Here is a 21155-nt window from a genome sequence, read left to right on the forward strand (position 1 = left end):
TGTATCTGCAAGTGATTGCATCACATATTGCTGAATGACAAAATGGAACATGTCGCTGAAAAAAAGTGAGGGAAGAGGAGTATTAGTACTCTGTAGGTATCTAACTGGGATGCCAAATATCAGAGCTTATTTCCTCATAGGGCTCGTAGGTTGAGACAGCAGTAATTTGTCACTCCCTTTCTTTCCTTCCTGTTTCAGTTCCTCAGTGAAGGTTATGCAGCCCACTTGGCCTCGCTGGAGTTCAGTCTCCACTCACGACCCAAAAAGAACAACTCTCGGATGATCTTGAGAAAAGGCAGCTTTGGCCTCCACTCCCAACCTGAGTTTTTGCGCAAGAGAAACCACCTCCGCAGGACTATGTCTGTGCAGCAACCTGACCCACCTTCGTCGAACCCCAAACCAGAGCGTGCCCAGAGCCAGCCCGAATCAGACAAAGATCATGACAGGCATTTGCCCTCCATTGCTTGGGTCCGAGGTGGAGTTCACAAATTTGAATCTGTCCCCTAGGAAGCTTGGGAATATAGATCTTGGGTGCACCCCATTAAACTTGTAGGCATGCCTCAAAGGTAATATTTAGGCAGCTTCAAACTAAGATGTAGAGGGGAACCTGTACCTCGGAGTCTTCCCTGCCCTGGAATCTGCCTTCTTACACCAACTGGGGAACTTGCAGTTTGTTCCTCTTGACACGTTTATTGGGAAATTTTAAAACAATCTAAAACTATCGCAAGTGCTTATAACATCAAAGCAAAAGGAAATATCTTTGGTTATTTTCTACAACAGATGTAATAAAATGTGCAATAAGAGAAGAAGCTGTAACAGGGTGATTTTACCCAGAAGGAGGATTGTGGTATCGGCTAATTAGCTGCACCCAAACCAGTATAAACAGTATGAAAGGTCCCATAGGTTACAGAGAAGGTTTACACGTTAAAGGTTAAATAGTTGTATCTGTGTATCTGTTTCCACTTCACTTTTGATAAAGCGATACACTTGCAAGGGAAGCAGAGGTGGGAACTACAATAACGGGTGGTCAGGATGTGTACAGCAAGATGTTTTTGGGTGCCTTAAACCCAAGATTTCCTTTCAGCTTACAGTGTTGGTCAGCAGACCCCAACATGGGCACTCGTGTTTGTGTGAGGTGCTGGACATCAAGTGAATGGGAGAACTCCACTGATGAACCAAATCATAAAAACTTCATGTTAGAATAAACGTGTCTGCCACAGTTTGAAGCAGTCAGTGTTGCTGTATACAAGGTAATGTGCAAGTGTACAAAGAACATGTTGTTTTGTGGAACTTGGTGACTGTGCAAAATGTGTGGACTACTCCGAGTAAGGAGATGGCTCTGATCATCTCAGTCCAAGAGACAGATCCTAAGGGTGGTAAGCTAAAGGGGGCCCTTTTTGCTAAGGGATCTGCAAACTTCAGAGCAATCACTTTTTTCGTTATTCTAACTAGAATCTTTAAACTGGAGGAGGAAAAAAGTAATGGAATTCCTATGGGTAAATTGTTTACCTTCTCATGCTTTATGGCACCTGCTGTGTTAAAGACAATCTGTAGCATTCAGAACGACAGCATTTAAGCTTCAAAGAATGGACGTGCCAAATTACAGGTGCCAAATAGATTTTTTCCTATTGATCTAAATTTCTCTCGGATCTCGCAGTGAACCTACAGGAAGTGAAATGTGTGAAATTTCCCCTAAGTGGAAATATTTCCAAAGTGTTGTAGTTGGTTTAACGTAGTAGCAGTTTGCAGATGCTTCCACTGCACTAAATTCACCCAGAACTTTCGTGACTGAACTGTAGCGTGTTTTAAATCCTGCAACGAAGTTTCGAGTGCACATAAAAAACCTTTTCTTTAAAAGTTAAAACCAGGCTATTGACCCTGAGAAAGCTTGAAGCCAATAGATTTCTTTTTCAAGTTGGTTTGTTTGATTGTTTGCTTTTAATTTCAGGGAGCGGGGTGGAGAGGGCGGTGTGCCTTCCTGGTCCATCCCCCACACACCCCCTTACTTCCAGGTTTTCCTAGCCTGTAGCTAGGCCAGAAACAGTCTCTCAGTGAGTCTGTTGGTTAATGATTTTGAAAGTTGACATGTAAAGCAAACAAGAAATGCAATGGAAAACTACTAAGCAGTGAAAAAGTAAACCTACGTCTATACTCCCTATTCACCCAAAAGTTTCAGTGTGCTTTTTGAAGGGCATAGTAATGTGGCTTTTGCCTTAAAAGGCAGCAAAGCAGCTTATAAATGGAGATCTTAGATTTATTTTTTTAGACATTACTTGGCAAGATCGTCAGTTACCTATTTCAAACTTCCTGGAAGATCTCTGGCACATCAGTAGTTTGTTCTTTATAACTCCTCCTTTAAGGGAGGAGGTAATCTTTGCTGAAGATTTAGGAAAGATATTAAAAGCTTGGTAGCTCACGCTAATTGGGAGGAGGTAACTACATTACAGGGGCCTGGGCTTTTATGCCGTCACCAAGTCCGCCAGCTACAAAACCTAATTGAAAGATAGCCACAAACTACATTGAAGCAGTCTTAAGGTTTACAAATGCTTTCCCAGTAGTATCACACCTAGTTCTTTAACCCACAAGCTTGGAGGAATTATTCTGTTTTCTGCCTTGGCAGAACTCCAGTCACGTAATTCATTTCTCCTGTCCTCCGCAGCTAGGAGGAGATTGCACAGGTACGCCGGACTCCAGCTCCCTCCCGTCACTTCGCTGTTGGCATGCTGCTGCTTGTTAGTTTTAAACAGGCGTGGGAATCCAGGGCTTGTGAGGGAGGAACTCACTAGGCAAATTTTAAATCAGCTGAGGGGACCTAAAAGCAACATGGATTGCAAAGTTGTTCTTAAGCACTGGGTGTTGTGTAGCATGTCTCCTGAGGGTAGTCACTGTTCCTGCTGTACAGTTCAAAGCTGATGTTGCTTTAGCCATCTACCTCTGTCATCCAAGAGACTCCAAAATCTATTTTTCACTTTAAGTTGCTGTAGTAGAAAGGCCTGCTCCCTTTCAAAAGAGGGATCCGTGTGTAATTCTGTGACTGTATTAAAGGAACCAGCTTCTGAGCACGAGGTTAGAGAAACCTCCGAGGTTGTTAAGGCCTGTCTTTTACTCTTGCTGACACAGTGTCATTTTGCAGGGTACCATGTCATGAAAACTGATTTTGTGTATTTCTATTAATAACTGGGTCACCTTTACAGTAGTCACTGTGCTGGCTTCTCTTAAGAATTTTATGAGCTAATTGTAGTAAAACAAGTGTGTGTGTGTGCATGATTTAGGGTGGTAACAATTTCCAAGTTTCTACACATGGTATTGAAATCAAGCTGAGAATATTTTTCCCTAACTTTGTTTCCTACAATATATGAGAGCTCACATGGCCTTTGCAGAATTCCAACACTACTAATTGCTCAGGGATAGAATGGCTTATCTCCTGATCACATGCCTCCAGCTGAGCGCTTTGCCAAAGAGTGATACAGGTATTAGCTTGGAGGTTAAGGCTTTGGGTTAATTAGGAGTTGATCTGAAACATCAGAGGCATTTGTTTGGAAAGCACTAGCCAGTTGCCTCTAAAACGGTAGAGCTTCCGTAGGAACTGAGAGTGTGAACAAGACAAGTGTGATTTTAGACATCTCACAGCTGGGCTGGCAGCTCAACAAATATTCCGTGGCAATAGCTGGGGACCTCATCTACGCTGAACCACTAGACTTTTCTCCTTGCATCCCACCCCACCCCACCAGCTACGGTTGGGGTGATCCCTGAGGTTTGCCGTGATGAATCACTAGTTTTATAGCTTAATTTCTCAATTGCATTTTCTCTTAAAACATTTCCTTCTAGTCAGAATTTTAGTTATACACTTTGTCCACATGAAACCACATGCAGTGGTTCACGGGCATTCAGTCTGCAGCTGGAGTTCACGGAAGGATTATCAGTCCTCCTAAGCAGGCCATTTGCTGAGGATAAGCTTGATCCTACAGTCGTGGTGTTCTCGGGTTGCAAGCCCTCAGCGCTGCAGCCTCTGCGCGGTCGGCACTTACAGAAACTTTACAGGCTTCGGAAGCGTTAAAGCGTCCGCAGAAGGGAAAGGGACAGAGTAGTCGGGCGGGAATGGTGGGCGCCCAAGGAGCGCGGGTTCGACTCGTCAGTAGCTACAGCACCTTCAGTGCCTCCAGTCTGTTACAGAAAAGCACATTCCTTAAACCTGCAGAATGGAGGGAGCATAAGTGAAGCTAACACACAGAACTGTTATCCAGTGGGTGCGAAGGCAGCCGTACACGTCAGTGCAAAGCAGGCCGCAGCTGGGAGCATTTACTTTTTTGCCCTGTTGACATGGATCCAGTTTTAAATTTCTGTAAAAAAAAATGGCTGTGATTAATAGCAGTGGTAGACTTATCTGAGATATTGTGAAAGCACACCTTCACAACTGTGGTGTTTTGTGTGTGTGTGTGTATGTGTGTGTAGCTACTGGAAGATACCTTAAGTGAAGTTCCGGTTCTGCTTTCACAGCAAACTTGTAACCAATATACCTTTTTTTAAAAAAAAATAAATCACATTTATTCAATTTTGTTGTCTAGTTAGGTAAGTTTGAAAAAAGATATTGTTGTACAAAGAGTGCAGAATATTCCACAGACCTGAATAGTGATATTGATCCAAATCTGCTTATTTTGGATAACTATTTTTTTTTTTTAAAGTGTTTGCATACACTAGTGCTCTTGGAACAGATTCTTGCTTGACCAAAGTACTCCTGTTTAGTTTTGTGGCATGTTTTATATCTGTTCAGCATAAAATTTTGTTATGTGTAAAAAGGACATGGCATTGATAATTATTCTTGTTCATTGGGGTTCATGAGAGCTGCCATTTTGATTTGTTTACATGAAAATAGAGTCTTAATTCTTACAGATTACTTGACCTGTTCCTCTAGTACCTAGGGAAGTCGCTTCTAAATAGAGTTAAAACTTTCACTGGTTATGCAGAAATGGAACTACCAGTAAACCAGAGGAGGAAAAAAAAAAAAACCACACACCTTAGTCTACTATTAAAATAAGCAGAACAATGACCCCTTACCTGGAAGCTCCACCCTTCTGCAAAATGGCCTTAGTTTGCCATTAGTAGTGAACGAGTTGTCCCGTTTATACATTGCAGGTTTTAGGCTGGGCCACTACTGATGTGTGTTTAAGCAAATCCTCAATACTTTGATCTATAGTATCATCAGGTACTTCACAGAATAAATTTAGAAGGGGAAAAAAAGAAATTTTTCCTTCTTTCTATACTGTTTCCTGGCTTCAATTTGCTAAAAACTTTGTTTATAAGAATTTTAATAGTACCTGAAATCAGTAGGTTTTTCAGTTTTTAAAATTTATAAGTGCAACAATTGTTACTGAACAGACAGGACTTTCCCCACGTTTTTTTCCCCCATCTTGCATGTAAGCCACAGAAGGTGAGTAATCATAAAAGTACTAGATGATTGGAGAATGGGCACCTTTTAATAAGCTCATTGGCTTAATAATGGAGAGAAGAGGAGGTTGTACACTGCAGTTTCATAGTTTTTCTGATTAGAGCTTGAAACGTGGGATCTGAACTCAGGATTTCTGCACTGAATTGTTCATTTCAGGCATGCAGGAGGGGAAGGGGCACTTTCCATCCTCATCTGGAGCTGGTACAGGATAGAATTCCCACAAACACAAAACTTCCCAACTAACCTCCCCAGCTTCTCTAAGAGCAGTGATTCCTCACGGTCCGTGTTCGTAGCTTCAGCAGAAATTGTGGGTTTAACAAGGTAATTTGACTTCCATGACGTTTAATCACCCAAGTATAAATATAGGTTCCTACAGATGATCCTAAATTCAGTCCCTCATAAAAAAATGAGGTAAAAACACCTTTTTCTGGATGAAAAGAGCTCTTTTTTTCAGAAATAAGAAATGGCCTGGAGCAGCTAGAATCCTGTGCCATGGACTCTGGAATTGGAGTCGGGTGTTGGTATTTCCTCTTTCCCTCATTTTAGTTCAAGCCCAAGGTAAGGGGATTACAGTTCACCTCTATTTGTATTTATCTCAATAAGCTACCTTTGAAACGGGGTATAATTGTGGGGGAACATGAAACAAATTTGACAGTTCATTCTCATTTGTAAGGATGTACAGACCTTAGGTGGGGGAGAGAGAGAGGGGGGCAGGTTTAGTGTGACGTGCTGGGAGATGGTATACCGGAGAGTACAACATTGAAACACCGTTTGCAGATTGCAAGCTTTAAAGACGAGGTTATTCTGGGAGGACTGGGGTAGGGCCCAGAATGGCAGTCCTGTCTCAGAACCCCAAGCCTTCTGCATAACTTATTTTTCTCTTTGGGGGGAGGGAAGGGGGCAGTCCACTTACAACTGAATTCATACAAGGAAGCTTACTAGATGATCTTTAAGGTCCCTTCCAACCCAAACCATCCTATGATTCTATAAACTTGAAATTGTACATGTTCTTTCAGTCTATAGTTTTATTAAGTGCATACTTTTAAATATTGTTTGTCAGTGAGAAGGTTCTATCTGGTGACAAATGTTTATATTTCTTATGGCTGCCTTGTAAAGATTCAAAAATGTACAATAATGAATTTCTTAATATGAAATAAGGAGTAAGATTTCTACAACTGGTATAGATTTTGATGTGAGCTGGTTTTTAAAATCTTATAACAGATCAGTCACTTAAATAAAACCTTCCTTGCTTTAAGCAAACAGTGTCACTGATTATTCTTACCAGTGAAGCGGGAAGTGTTAGATCACCATTGCACCTGTCCTAGTAGCCAGTGGAAATACTATAAGTAGAGGCTGTTTAATACACCTGACTATCTGAAATAATACTTAAATTGCAGGTTGACTTTTCACAAAACTCCAACCCTCCTTCCTTTTGAAGTCATATAAGAAAATAATTCAGTATGAGACATCATCTTTGTGAAAGCTTTATAGAAGTATTTTCAGTACATGCAAAGAATAACTTCAAGCTAGTGTTACATACAGAACGGGAGTTTCAAAAAAGAACAAACGAGACACACCATACAAAAACTACATCAAGAAATAACACAAGCTAAAGCTCTCAGTCATCTGAAAGCCTAGAGGTCAGGGTTGTTTTCATGTTTCCAGGCCTCACTAACTGTTTCAATATTTCAAAACAGTCTAGTTTGACAGGAAAAAAGAAAAATCAGAAGCAAGTTTAAAATCAGTACTTACACATAAATCAGAATTGAACATGACTGCTGCCCATATTTATACTTAATACTATTAAAATTTTAGTAGTTCCAGTTTTACTAAATTACATGTGCATCTTAGAAATTACCAAGCAGCGCAAAGTTTCCCAAATCTTTTCTTTGAAGGTTCATTTTGGAGTGAATGTAATCTGAGAAGCCTGCACAAAGCTGCTACCAGCTGGAAAACAGCCCTGGTGTTGAACTCTAGAGCCTGAGAAATCTTTTCTTTAGTTTGAAGGACTAAACTTTGTTGAACTGCATCACCTACCAAAAAAGGCTTGTCAAATGATTGTTACTTTTTAAAAAAAGTTATTAGTAGCAAAATACAGGTATGAAATGCTTAGTATACTTCAAATAAAATACTTGCACTGTGGTATTAGCTAATAAGAGTAGTTGTAAGAGTTTACATTAACTGTAGTAACCAGTGTTATGGCTGTAAAAAGTAATTTGTAGTCTGTGTATAAGTAAAAGACAGATGTTGTAGTACAAAAGTAATGCTTAACTCAATCACCAAGTTGCTATTTAAAGCAGCAGCAAGAAATTACATAAAGTTGCTCTGTTTTGTCTGGAACCCGGACACTTAAGATAGGATTAGTTAGGCTAATCTAATAGCAATCCTTAAGGCCATGAATTAGGGACCTAATGTGGCTCCTCTCTAGTGCGTGACTCCACAGCAACCCATTGCCTTGGAATGTCAGTTGTGGTCAGAATTCAACAAGCCACTTCATTAACTTCCAGTTAAACATGATGCTTAACTTTGGGTTTGTTCATATGCAGAAAAAAAATGTTAGGCTTTCAAAATAATGGACCAGTACTTTTAGTATGCAAAGGACTCATACTAAAACTCATGGCAATTGGATACCAGTCTAAATACTACTATGACCCATGATCACCCACCATAAGCCCTTCCTACTGGTCAGATCAACAGAAGTTTGAAAGTACTTACTGCCCTACGAAAGCCACATTCAAGATGGTCCAATTTTGATTCTCTTGTTTGTTTGAAAAGAGAAAGCAAGGGAAGGGAAGTCCTGAGCTGCTTTGTCAAGAAAGATCATAAAACATAATGGCTTGTTCCACGTCCAGAGTGCACTCTTTCAAGTGCTACACAGAGCTCTCCTTTATATATGCTCATAAACTAACAATAGTTACAGCCATCTCTCTCTAGGTACCAAGTACTCGATGGAGTTTCTTTGCTCTCCTTCCAATAGCTTGAGAAAGTTTCCGAGATCGACGCGCAGACTGTAAGTTTTGTGCCATTAGATAGTAGTAGTTCGATATTGCGTGTTGCCTGCAGGAGAACAAGACTGCCATTAGCAGCATGAAGTCAGTAAGGTTAACTAACCGGTTGTCACGCAAATTGCTGGAAAACTATGAGATGGGAGCAAGGAAGAGGTCTGGGATCTGTACACTTCTACTGTGCAACAGTTCTAAATGCTAGCAAGAAAACGTTACCTTCAGCGAGCATAAACGGCAATACGCAACTTAAGTACTGCAATACTTCAACTGGGAACAGAAGCAGTTCTTGTAATAGAATCTAATTCATTGAAATGAAAAACATTAGAACAATACATGGTGTTGGCAGCTATAAACAGTGTGAGATCAAGGTTTGCTTCACCATGGAAAAGACGACAAGGGAGCTGCAACACTAGAACTTGTGGCAGTTGGATACCAGAACAGAAAGTCATGTACAACACTGTAAGGGCACCTCCAAAAAAGTTTGTTTCACAATTATTCCAGTAGGTGACCTGCGAACCAGCCAGTGACAGGGCACACTGTACGCATCTACACGTGCAGGAGCACTGGACCAAACCGCTTAGTGGAAGCGGAACGCACCACTGTTTAAAGCTTCAGTCAAGCATTTGCGACCGCTCTCATTTTTCCTGAAATGTTACAGCAATCAACTTCTTACACCTATCTTTGTTGCTAAAATAGGACATAGTATTCAGGATGTAACTTTAACAAAAGGAACACTTCCAGCACAGTGGATTAAGATATTATGTCACAGTACAGATCTCAGTGAAGGTAATAGAGGCATTTACCTGGTAATGGTTCAATGAATTGACACTAGAAGTGATGTTTAGAAACTTACAACAAAGAATTCCTGTTCCCATCCATTTAGGTACAATTGCTGTGTTTAAAAATGCCAGCAATACAGGTATCAACTGCTGTTATTGTGATAGCATCGTCTTAACTGCTAAGACAGTGCTAGGGATGGAAAGAAAGGCTGTAAAATTAGCTCAGGGTAATAGTTTGTTCTGTCATGCTTTGTGATCTTCATTAGTAACCGGTGAGAACTGAGGTCGAGTGACAAAGACATTAGTACCAGTAGTTTTCTGGTCTGGGGTCAGAAAAGCTGCTGTTTGCATGGAAGCCCAACTTATGGTTCATTGCGAACCCACAAGGTTTCACTAATCCACAATGTAGAGGTGAAGTTTTACAACTGCACGATGATGTGCTGTAGCAGACAGCCACGGTGAACGTGAGGGAAGAACCCTGTGGTTCCGCATAGTAATACTTGAAAGAAGCATGAGTTAATAAGCCTTCCTCTCTCCAAACAGCAGGTTTTCTCCCCACAGATGCATGCAGGTATAAGATAAGGTAAGTGAACAACTACTTTACCTGGTTGATACTATCTTCAGTTACGAATGAGAGAAACTGTCATATCACTAACAGATGGGAGAATATTAGGAGTGAGATTTAGTGAACTTTCAATGGATATGATCATTAACTTAATACAGGATTTAACCTATGGTTATCTAGAAATGGTCCCATTGGTAAAAATTGAAGCTTTAGAATTATGTAGGATTTTAAGCCCTTACCTCTTTGTACATAAAAGTAGTTAATGCTAAGCCCTCTCTAGAGGATTTTGGGTGCTTGACATTTAATTATTGAATGCTTGACATCGAGTGTTCTAAGAGAGGGAAGGGTCTAGGGAATTGCCCTGTGACAAGACTTCTGGCCTTTAGTTTTTACTGTCTTAATAAGTCTAATTCAGAATGACATAACCTTTACCAGCACAGCAGCCTACAACCTCATGGATTAACCAAGGTGTTGTGTAAGAGGCTTTTGCATCCTCTGAATTTGAGTTACGGGTACCATGGACTACTTGTGAACACAACACTACCTAGTAAAAGGATTTTCTTAAAATTGTGCAGGCACCAATGCGTCCTATTGAGTCAGCGCAATAGGATTCCTTCCTGCTTTTAGACAGAGGCAGGGAGTGCTGTTCACACACAAGGTCAAAGGTAGGCTCTTCCTGGGAAAAATCTGACTTCCACAGCAAGAAACCTGAAGACAAGGAGAGCATTTAACAGGTTTTAGAAGCTGCAAGTCCAACCGCAGATTTGATCTGCACAGGTGTCTTGAAGAAAGGCTCTGCTACATTATAGCCAAGAAAGTTCTGCAGCTATTCCTCATGCTGAGTTACAGGGATCACTTAGCCTGCAATTGGAGGTAACCTGTTGCTAGAAGTTGAGGGACAGTTAGTGATATTTACCTCTCCTCTTGCACAATGGCATCATCAAATGTCTGGGAGATATCCTTCAATTGGCAAATCCCTGAGGAGACCAGCTCCAACTCACGGTCAAACTCTCTGCAAACAGAATGGTCATTACTAAAGATCAGACAGGACAGTCTGAACTGGTGACACTACGCAAGCCTCTATCCCTGCAGTAACAACTCTAGTTACCTCCAGACTTCACCCAGAGAAGTTTAGGGCTGTAACAATCATGCTCTTAATTCCACTGACCAACTGTTTCACATCTCCATTCATCCCCAAGACAGCTATCTTCCAATTCAGACACTGGGTTCAGATTCAACGAGGCTTGGATTCAGCTCCTAGCTTTGACATTTCTTGTGTGACTTTGACCAAAACAAAAACCTATGCATGCGCTATGAAATATTTCCCCAGCTCACAACCCTGTATCTAATTTGCGTGAAATCTTTGAGGCAAGAATCCCTCTACTCTCTATAAAGGTCTCAGCATAAGCGGAGCTATTCCAGGGATCTTTGCAATACAAATAGCAACTTTGGAAAAGTTAGAGCTAAGTAGAGGTGAGATGCATTAAGAGCCTTTTTCTTTACCAGAACAGCATCAGCAAAGAACTCGGGTATGCCTCTAGTGTCAGATGGGAACTGGTGCTGAGAAACATGGTGTAAACTCACCCAGTGGGACAGTGATTTTTCAAAAGTTCTTGTCACAGCACAAAATTAAGTTTCACATTTCAGCTTCATGCAGTGCTCAGTCCCTGTCTATACAGGGACCTCTGGCGTCTTTCTTAACTATTCAAACAGCACAGCCTTTTGGGGAATAGGATAGCAACCGTCATACCTCGTCTTTCACCTTACAAGATGCTCTAATCACAGTAATAATAATTGAAAAAAAAAAGGAATAAGGTTTACAAAAGACCATGGCTTACATCTTTCTGCTGGCAGGAGTGGGTGATGAATAAGGGCTCTTCAGTGCTGCTGCTCTTCTTGATCTCCGGAGAGAGACAGCATCTTTACCAAGCCAGGATGAGAAACCCCTCCATTCTCTGTGTTCTGACACCCTTCTTGGCCCAAGCAAGGCTCTTTTGCTCGACCTTGGCGTGCCTTTGGAACTGGCTGCTGGAGTAACACTCTTGTGGCGAGGGGTTCGAGGTGTGGTACTTCTTTGCTTGGTAGAACTGGTTGCACAGCTTCTGCTGACGGATTCAGCTGGACAGGTAACCATCGAGTGTACTGGGCTTTGGCAAGACTTCTGTATTTTCTGAAAGAACCATTAGACAGATGCGTTATGCTAAATGAACTCAATTAGCCTAGAGTTTGGAATCAGAAAGACAAGGAATGTTTGAGCTGAATCCCTAGCTTTCATTCTCATATCAGGTTTAGTCTAGCATGAATGCTTCTCAGTGCCCTGTACCCATTTGCTTTGGAAGAATCATTTGCTCCCCTAGTCCGTGGAGCTCATCCAGGACTTTGGCAGGCATTGGAACAGAGCTCCTGCTGCTCTTAACGCAGGAAAGAGCTGGGCTCCCTAACGTGATTGATGCAGTTAAAATCAGAGGCCTCCACCAAAGAGAAGCACAAGCTCCTGTTCGCTGCCCTACTGCCCTCTAGTGGTTTTTGTCAGTCAAAATTTAGACTGACTATAATGAAACACATGCCGATAAATAGTACAGGTACAGGAAAAGGAGTAAAAATAAAAAATCCAAAGCGTTAGACATTTCTCAGAAACAATTCTTTGCAAGCAACAGCAGTCTCTACCCACCTTCCTCCTTGTGAAGGCTGCTCTGCCGTACATGATGAAATACAGTAGGGGGAAAGCATTTATTTAGTAATAAAAGTTTTTATGAAACTACATCTTATCTTTCTTCTTCTCACCTTCCTCCCTGTTCTGCCAGATCCATAGTTTCCATGTCTATACGTGCAAATTACTATACATGCATTGTTATATACATGCAAGGATATTATGGATTTTACTAGTCAGTAGCTATGAGACGACCACTACGGCGCGCAAGTGTGTGGGACAGGCTCTCTGGAATAGGGCATTCCCTACAGAGTCCAGAAATCTTAGTACTGAAGTTGAAGCAAAAAACCTAAACTTTCTCCACACTCCACCGCAAAGGCAAAGTACCTGAGACACTGTTCCAAAAGCATTTTTTGCTGTTCTTTTAATATTCTGAAGAGTTTGGCACTTTTGTCTTGCTTCCAGACTTTCCCAAGTTGGGGTCTTATGAAAATTCAGCTGTACTTGCTTTAAGGGTACTCGCTTCCTTAGAGACATGCGGATGGTATTGAGAGAACTCAAAGAAGCCCTTCTCTTGAATTTGTCGGGTACAGGGCTCTCGTTCTCATCAAAGTCAGCTAGGAGCTGGTGTTTCCGCCAGGCCATTGTTGCCTTGACATTTTGGAGTACAGACGCCATCTTGTTCCAGTTCTTAGTCCACCTTATTTCTAAAACAATCAGAACGAGCAAGAATTAGACAAGGTACAGAGCAGTGCAAAAAAAAAAAAAAAAACAAAAAAACAAGAAATGGAAATTGTGACACAGTATATTCAGTTACAATTGCTTGAAACCAGAGTCAGAGCTGAGCAGACTTTTACTTGGAGGCTTGAAGGAGACAGCATTGATTTCTACAGCTATTTAGGTCTGCACATATCCATGAAGTCTTGTACTGCATTTCCAGCACTGGACATCAGACCCTGGTAAGCTGCAAGACTCCACCTTGCAAGGTGGAATGCTCTGTACCTGCAAGTTTCTAGTTGGTGTCTCCAACTAAGGTCTTATATCCCAAATTTTTCCCTTCATTAATCAAAACAGCCTTCCACTGCCAGACAAGTTTACACCACTGCTATTTTCTCCGGCCTGAGTTGCTGGCTAAAGGCTCACACAGAAGTCACAGTCCTGAAGTCCTGAAACAGACAGGATTGTTACTGGAAGATGTTGGTGGGAAGGGCTAAAATGTCTGCTCTCTGTATGATATGTGACAATTTAAACCTATATATATACATAGTTTAAATTCTTCTTTTTCACTAGCTATCAAGCTAGGATAATGCTAGCACTACTTCTAAAAACCAATTGAAATGCAAATGTATTTTAGCAATCCGAACTGAGAGTGAATTAATTTTGCCAATATTTTGTTGCAGATGACTGTTAAAAAAAGCTGGGGGTGTCCCTACCATCATTATACCCCCTATTAGGTGGCCTACTCATGTTCCTCACTACCTCTGCTCTCCCAAATTGTCTCCATCTCTCACAAGTATCCTTACTTGTGTCAGAAAGCAATAAGGCTTATTGAAATTTTTTAATTCTGAAGGTGTTTGGGACATCAACGCCTTTAATGCCTTCCTGCGTGTGGCAGCAGGGGAAGGCTGGTAATCGGGCAACCAGTCAGTTCTCTTACTAGCTCACGGCTTATCCCGCTGCCTTTCCACAAACTTAATTACTGTGGATTAGTTCATGCTAGAAAAATTCTACTGGGGTGAAGCGCCCCGAGGGGCCTAGCTGCCGCCCCGGGTTACGGCGACCCGGTGTCGGACCGGCATCGCGCAACACGAGGCGGCGGCTCCGGTTCATGCAGAGCCCGCGGCAGGGCCGGGGCAGCTCCGGCGCCAGGGAACCGGCCCCGCTGGGCGGGCAGGGCGGGACGGGGCTCCCGCGGCCGCGGTCCCGGCGCTCGCTACCGGCTGACGGAGCGGGGCCCGCGCCGCGGGGGCACAGGGAGAGCCTCGCCGCCCCCGTTAGTCCCCCCGCCCGCCCGGGGCGGCTGAAGCGAGCGCAAAGGGCGGTACCGAGGGCGGCTCGGGCCGCTCGCACGGCCGGGGGCTGCGGCCGCTGCTCGGGGCGCTACTCACGGCGGGAGCGGAGCGGCCGCCTCCCCACAGGAGTCTCCTCGCGCTGCTGCCGCCGCTGCGTTTGAACGGCGGCACCGCCCACCCCGCCTGCCCCCATTGGTGCCGCCGCCGCCGTCTGTTGGCTCCCATTGGCTGCGCCCTGAGCTCGCGCCGCGGCCGTTACAGGGCTCGGCGCCTGCGCACCAGCTGCGGCCGTTCCGGGCGGCGGCGTGTCGCGGGGGAGGCGCGGGAGGTGGCGACAGCGATGGCGGCGGTGCTGAGGCACGGCAGCTCCGCTGGACGCCCCCGCGCCTCCCCCCTGTGTGCCGTGCCCTTCGGGCCTGCGCCTGGAGACCCGCCTCAGCGGGACCGGGAGAGGGCCCGGAGGGCGGGATGGCCGTGGGGTGTCCGGGCCGCGGCTCCTGCCTCTGGTCATTGGTCGTTTCCACCGGCTTGCGCAGCTCTGCTGGAGGCGGCAGCCGGTGGGCCTGCGCGGTGTCCGGGGCGGCCTGTGGCAAACCAGGCAGCGCAGAAAGGCCGAGTGCAGAGAATGGGGGTTGGGACCGGGGTTGGGGCTGTTCAGTTGTATTTTGTTGTCTTTTTAATCCTATCCTAGAGGAAAACAATGCAAAGCATTTACTTTTGAAATACTCCTACGTGAAAAATTGCTCTGGAAAGGGCTGTAGCAGATCCTGGTTTTTTCCAAAGGTTTGGTTTGATTTCCAACCCCTGCCCCCAAGTTAAACTCGGAGCTGACAGCTAGAGACACCTCCATAGCTAAGGCTTGGCTTAGAGCCGTGTCGAAGCCAGCCCGGTAACACTGCACGATACCTCCTGAGTCCCCACCATTGGCTTACAAACATCATGTTAGTTCCTAAAAGCTGGCTTAAAAAAGTTCCACGTGGTGGTAATCGCACCCCTTTGTATTCGTGCAATATCATATGGGTGAGTATAGCTCAATAAATATCCCTTATTAATAGACATGTGGCCTCTGTATTACAGCCTCATATGCTGTTCAGCTTTCCGGTGCCCGCTGGCTTCATGGCTTCCAGATGGTTACAGATGTGTTATGTCTCTTCTCCCCCGACAGCTCCATCGGGAGGGTTTCAGGCTCCTCTCACTAGCAACTGCAGCTTGAGCCACCATGTTTTAAGACTTGACCGGGATCTTTGGACGGGCAAGACAGGGTCCTTCATCTAAAACCCACCTGAATGACTGACAGTTCTGCAAAGCAAAGAGCTCTTGGGGGGAGATGGTGCTAAATACAAGAGGTAGATTCGGGTCGTAATCAGATCCACAGTTTCTAAGGGTTCTCTGTTGAGGGCTGAGGGTTTGGATTGGCATTTTGGATGGGAAGGGAGGGATGGGGAATCCCTAAGAATAGACGTGGTGCTAACTGAACAGGCAGAGAGGTAATGCGTGACAGAAGAACTGTGGGCCAAAAGGGAAGCAGCGAGCTGAAGCTGCACCGGGCAGTCAGCCTGGTCTTTCACCTCTCTCTATAAAATTAAAACAGAAATGTCTGAGCCTTTGCAGTTGTAAACAGACTCTGGGGGAGCTGCGTGTTTTCTTCATCTTCTTATAGCACCCCTGTTGTTTCCATCCATTTCAACTTTGTTACCCAACAGAATAGCGTGTGCAAAGGAGGGAAGGTAGGTTGTTTGGGGATTGGCGTCACGTTCTTCTGAGTTGCATCTTCCTGTAGTCCTGTCAGCCAACAAGCCCTGGTTTTGGTGTAGACCATAAGAAGGTGTTGCTAGATATTTTTCCACTTTCACCCCCAAGAGCTAAGGAGTGATTTACCAAGAGGACATGATAAGACACGTGCACTGTAGAGGTGGGATGTAAATACATTCTGAATTTTTGCCTCTCTGCAGAGGTACTAACCAACCACTAGCTTCCCGTGCCCTTTGGCTGTTTGCAGAGCCAACGAATAGCCTGATTTGTAAAAAGCCTCATGAAAACCAGCACCTAACAGGCCAGTGGGGTGTAGGTCGCAATTCACAGCTGAAGTTTGCAATTCAGAGCTGAAAAGATAGAGGATCATCACTTCATTTATCTGGTCAGTGAAAAGTGACAAGACGTACAGCCTGTGCCTGCCTTGTAGCTTGTGGCCTGTATTTCTCACGTCCTAAGGGACTACCAAACAAGTCTGCTTTTCCTTTTCACTGTCTCCACCTTAGCCCAAATGACTTGGCTCAAGGCGGCTTTGCTCCCTATTTGCCCTTGCATAAGCTCTGTTGTCATGACATCACAAAGGTTTGAGTTCTCTTTGCTCCATGGCAATGCCTGAACTTTGTGGGGGGCCGGGTCGGGGGGCAGAGAGAACAAATCTTGAGCTCAGGAGGGAGACCACAAGACCTGGAGAGGTGCTCAGGGAGCTGAATGCTTACACAGGCCAGCCTTGGGAGTGGAACTGGTAACTTCTTGCATTGTGGTTATTTACTTACTTATGTGTTTTACCACCCCCCGGTTGGGCTCCCGACTCGCCAGGCTTCTCCCTGCCCACTGGAGCTCAATGACTGAACATCCTGCTTGAACCGAGTGATGGAACAGCTGATATTGCTTATTACTCTCAACAGGGATTGTACCTTAATCTATGGCAGGGTACTACCTCAGGTGATTGTCATGGAACAGTACCCCAGAAGGAGAAGGAGGGTCATCTGCACTAGTTTTACGCTGACAGTCCTGTTCAAATGTGTACAGCCCAAAGCACCAGATACTTGTTGACACCAGGCATCAGGCCACAAGCCATTGCCAATTGCAGGTGATGCCAATCAAATGTTTCTAGAGGCTGTGGCTGCTCTGTCAGCACTGGGTACCATTTCGGTGTTTAGCTAGACTGAGGGCCAAGAAGTCAAAAGATGTGTCCTGTGCTCGTACTGTGATTGTTCTTCACTCATTTTTTTTTTCTTTTCATTTAGGTTAAACTACGGTTTAGACACAAGAACTTGTTTGACCCTGACACCTTGAGTACAGTGGCAAAGAAAGGTTTTTTTGTTTTTTGAAGAAGCCAATTTTCATCTATTTGCTTGGAAGCTTGTTCCACTGGGAATGGCAAGAAATCTACCTGCAGCTTTCTTCATCTAGGTTTGGCTCAACACACAAAAGAGAAGTGGAAAACTGCCTTCTCAATGGAAGATGACAGTGAACCTGAGCAGAACTCCTTTGCTAATCTACCTGACGTCTGTCTGAGGCATGTCTTCCATTGCCTAGACGACAGGGACCGGTCTCGGGCTGCCTTGGTCTGTAAGAAATGGAACTGGGCCATGCACTCGGGATCCCTCTGGAAAAGAAGAACCATCACATTCTATAGCCGACCTTCAAGGGCACACACGTTGGAGATTCAAAGTGCACTGTGGTACGTCAGGAAATTTAGCAAGTATTTGGAACACCTTGAGATCAAGTTACCAAATCCTTACAATGCTGCCTTTGCCCAAAAATTTCAAATTACTATGAGAGGTCTTCTTTCACACCTGGGTAAGTGCAACAGTCGCCTTGTATCCCTGAGTATCAAGTACCTGCAATTTGACCACTCGATCTGGAAAAATGTGACCAAGACTTGGTTTATTAAGAACTTAGCTACCTTCCTGAAAAGAATGAGCAAACACCTTAATTCTGTCAACTTAAAAGGAGCAAGAGTAACCTTGGAAGACGGCTGTGCGCTTCTGGATTCTCTCAGCTGCTTGACAGGTAAAAGCTTTATATCTGAAATCAATATTGAGGATTTCTTCAGTCTCCACCTTCCTGTATACAGCAGCACCTTGTTCCACCAAACTATGTCCAAGTTCCACAGCCTGGTCATCCTGACTTTCAATTATAGCTGCATCTGTGATGAACTGCTGGACATCCTGCGGGAGCATTGCGCTCATTCCCTGTGCACCTTGAATATCAAATGCCATTTCCGTGAACCTCACAGGCACATGGTCTGGGGAATGTCGTGGGCAAAGCTGGCCAAGAGCGCCCCAAAACTGATGGTGAACTTCTTCTTTGAAAGAGTCATGAAGCATGATCACCTAGCTAGGATCCTGCTGGCGGAGATCCCAGTCAGGAGCATCAGTCTACGGAGCTGCTATTTCAGTGACCCAGACTGGACAGTGAGACCTACCCTCACCAACCTCCTCCCAGCCTACAGCCACGTTCTGCAGGTAAGGGTGACGATGGCAGCGTCTCAGGCAGTGTCACGAAGCTAAGCAGAGTTACCACAGAGGCCTCTGTGCAGCAGCAGTCAGCGACAGGAATTCCTGACCGCTCCAGGTTTATGTTCAGAGGGTAATTTTCATAAGTGAGCCATTCCGGTGTTCCAGCTACAGTCTAGTTCGGGTAATTATCCTTGTCCAGTTACAATCCCCATTATGCTAGTCAGGCTCGTGTCAGGTTTCCCTCATAAAAAGCTAAAACACCCAAAATACTGGTGGTTGTAATGTCAGCTGTGAGCAAAAAGAACCTTTCAGGCAGGAAAATGTCATTTTTAAAGAAAACTTTAGGTTTATTCTGGGTAGACAACTTCACGTTTAGTAGCCGATAACTTCCTTATCCTTTCAGAGTTTTCCAAACCTCACCCTTTTGCAGGGAAATCTGCATGTGAGGAAAAGAGTCTGTACACCTTGTTTGCTTACAGTGCTGCTGCCTGCACAGCTGCTGCTGCATTTGCTCCATTTTGGCGATGCACAAATGTCTTACATCACCTGTAAATTAACTGGTGCCCATGTCAAAGCACTTTGGTGTCACCAAGCGTGTGTCACCAAAGGCGTGCAACAGCTGGCCCACGTAAATCAGGGCTTTGCATGCCGGAGGGAAGCACATGGCCTCATACCTGACGGTTGCCTACAGCTTTCTTTAAGTTCTGTTGCACTGCAGTTTCCAATAAACACCAGAGATCTGTAAAGCTTTATAGAAATGGTCTGTGGATCTACTCTTGTGTCTGGGATCATTTCCAAGATGTCAAATAAGATGATGGCATGACCTGCAGGTGTAGCAGCTTCTAATGGCAATAGAAATCATCTGTCTGTTAGGAGGGTGTGTAGTGCAGAGGGGACACGGGCTGGGAGAGCGGAGATTACTGTGGCCTATGCTGTTGTCATAATTCAGAACTGGTTCTCTGCTCACGTCAAGGTACAGAACTGATCTGCTGACAGTCACTTCCGTTGGTAAAACTGGGAAACTTGTTTACTGAATTCTGGTTGCTGCGCTGACGAGCTCTGTTCAGTACTAACGATGTTCATTTTTTTCAAGAAATTAACACTTGAGTTTAACAATGACCATGAACTGCTGGACAATGAGCTGCTACAACTCATCTTATCGTGCAAGAGGCTGTTATTTCTGAAAGTCTGGGCATTTCTAAGTGTCACCTTTATGGAGAGGCTGCTACAACACCGCGCAGAAGGGAGATGCATTTTGACTACCATAGAGGTAAGAGTTTGTGCTTCAGAACTCCCACGCCCTTCCTCGCTCCAATACCAGGGAAAGGTGATGTCCCCCCGCCCACAGAAAGGTCACTTACGGAGACGTTAACATAACTACCTTCCCTCTATTATGTTTCAGCGTTATAAGGAGCCTGAGAACCACATGCAGAAATGGGGCTTTCCAGCCTGCTTAGCCACGGACAGAATGCTATACAAGTTTAATAACAAGCCCAAACAATGCCATGAGTCCTTCCTAGACTGGGATTCCCTCTGCCACCTCTACCTCAAGCCAGGGATCCTCGGTCACCTCCCAGGCCCAGTGCTTACATCTGTGCTTGAATTGAGGCACGTGGGATGAAGCCCACTAAACCGCATCTCATTCTTTAGGGATGCTTTGTTAAACTGGGGCCAGACCACAACTGTAGCTGCTGCAAACCATGCTGCCACGCTACTTTGGATGCTAGATTCTGAGTTCAGTAGGTCCTCCCCAATCTGTGTAGATCCCAGGGATGCATCAGTTCTGGGGGTAAAAGGAACCCAAAAATCCTTTGGCAGGAGATGATGTTTTCAGTCGGTTCGGAGTAAAAACAGAGTAAAACCTCAAGAAATTTGGCTTCCTTAGATTCCTCATTAGTCACAGGGGCTTCTTGTTGTCATGAGCTTTAATGGGCTGAGCATGTTCTGTGTACCTGAGAGATGACTGTCATTCGTGCGTACAGGTCAGGATTTACACAGCCCAACGAGAGACCAGTGAGGAGGATCAGCTGTTGTGCACTATTTACAGGAAGTTCCAACACCTGATTGACTCAGAGCTTTATTATTCAGTCATCACCTGGTCGATGGTGTAAACCACAGGGAGCGAGAAGAGCACCCGGTGACATCTGCAAGCAACGAACAGATCCTTTGGAGGGCATTAGTAGGGATTTGAATCTTGACAGCAGTGCCTCTGATACTGTTACAGCAAGAGAGAGGCAAGGGACAACTTTACACTCCATGCATTAAAGTGTTGGACTCGGGAACCGGCCTGCTATGTCCCCAGCATTATTTATTGTTGCCCTTGCTTTGCTTCTCCTCACCAGAACCAAAGGAAGCAGTGAGCCCTTTGCACCCTTACAGACATCTCTAATAAAAATAAGGCCCTCCTCTTTTTTCACCACGTCTCACTGTAGAGCTCCAAAGACCTTCGCAGTGAAGCCCATTTTACAAACAGGGAAAATG

At 44.5% G+C, this 21155-nt stretch overlaps 3 protein-coding genes across 8 annotated transcripts in view; 2 read left to right on the top strand and 1 right to left on the bottom strand.

Annotated features, from left to right (window-relative positions):
• The window catches only part of PITPNM3 (PITPNM family member 3), a 143062-nt gene extending 138261 nt beyond the window's left edge, over nucleotides 1-4801 (top strand). For all 3 annotated transcript variants that reach the window (XM_064468278.1, XM_064468276.1, XM_064468277.1), the window contains one exon: nucleotides 199-4801. In XM_064468278.1, coding sequence (XP_064324348.1) covers nucleotides 199-507 — 309 coding nt within the window. In that variant the 3' untranslated portion in view covers nucleotides 508-4801. The remainder of the gene's footprint in view (nucleotides 1-198) is intronic.
• Nucleotides 4802-6917: 2116 nt separating this feature from the next.
• PIMREG (PICALM interacting mitotic regulator) lies at nucleotides 6918-14665 on the bottom strand. 2 transcript variants are annotated; one of them, XM_064468290.1, is made up of 6 exons: nucleotides 14554-14665; nucleotides 12833-13152; nucleotides 11634-11965; nucleotides 10712-10807; nucleotides 9835-9881; nucleotides 8415-8503 (listed from the first exon to the last, which is right to left on the bottom strand). In XM_064468290.1, exons 1-5 carry the CDS (start codon nucleotides 14648-14650, stop codon nucleotides 9851-9853), a joined length of 876 nt encoding a protein of 291 aa, XP_064324360.1. In that variant the 5' UTR covers nucleotides 14651-14665; the 3' UTR covers nucleotides 8415-8503; nucleotides 9835-9850. The 2 variants fall into 2 exon arrangements, with proteins under 2 accessions (XP_064324359.1, XP_064324360.1); XM_064468289.1 differs by lacking the exon at nucleotides 9835-9881 and having other exon boundaries at nucleotides 6918-8503.
• A 63-nt stretch (nucleotides 14666-14728) lies between these two features.
• FBXO39 (F-box protein 39) lies at nucleotides 14729-21106 on the top strand. 3 transcript variants are annotated; one of them, XM_064468287.1, is made up of 5 exons: nucleotides 14729-15803; nucleotides 17026-17151; nucleotides 17457-18680; nucleotides 19768-19944; nucleotides 20077-20746. In XM_064468287.1, the coding sequence occupies exons 3-5, from the start codon at nucleotides 17667-17669 to the stop codon at nucleotides 20293-20295; spliced, it is 1410 nt and encodes a 469-aa protein (XP_064324357.1). In that variant the 5' UTR covers nucleotides 14729-15803; nucleotides 17026-17151; nucleotides 17457-17666; the 3' UTR covers nucleotides 20296-20746. The 3 variants fall into 3 exon arrangements, with proteins under 3 accessions (XP_064324357.1, XP_064324358.1, XP_064324356.1); XM_064468288.1 differs by having other exon boundaries at nucleotides 14729-17151; nucleotides 20657-21106; XM_064468286.1 differs by having other exon boundaries at nucleotides 14729-17151.
• Nucleotides 21107-21155: the final 49 nt, after the last annotated feature.

Source organism: Phalacrocorax carbo, chromosome 17 (assembly GCF_963921805.1).
Source record: "Phalacrocorax carbo chromosome 17, bPhaCar2.1, whole genome shotgun sequence".
NCBI lineage: Eukaryota > Metazoa > Chordata > Aves > Suliformes > Phalacrocoracidae > Phalacrocorax > Phalacrocorax carbo.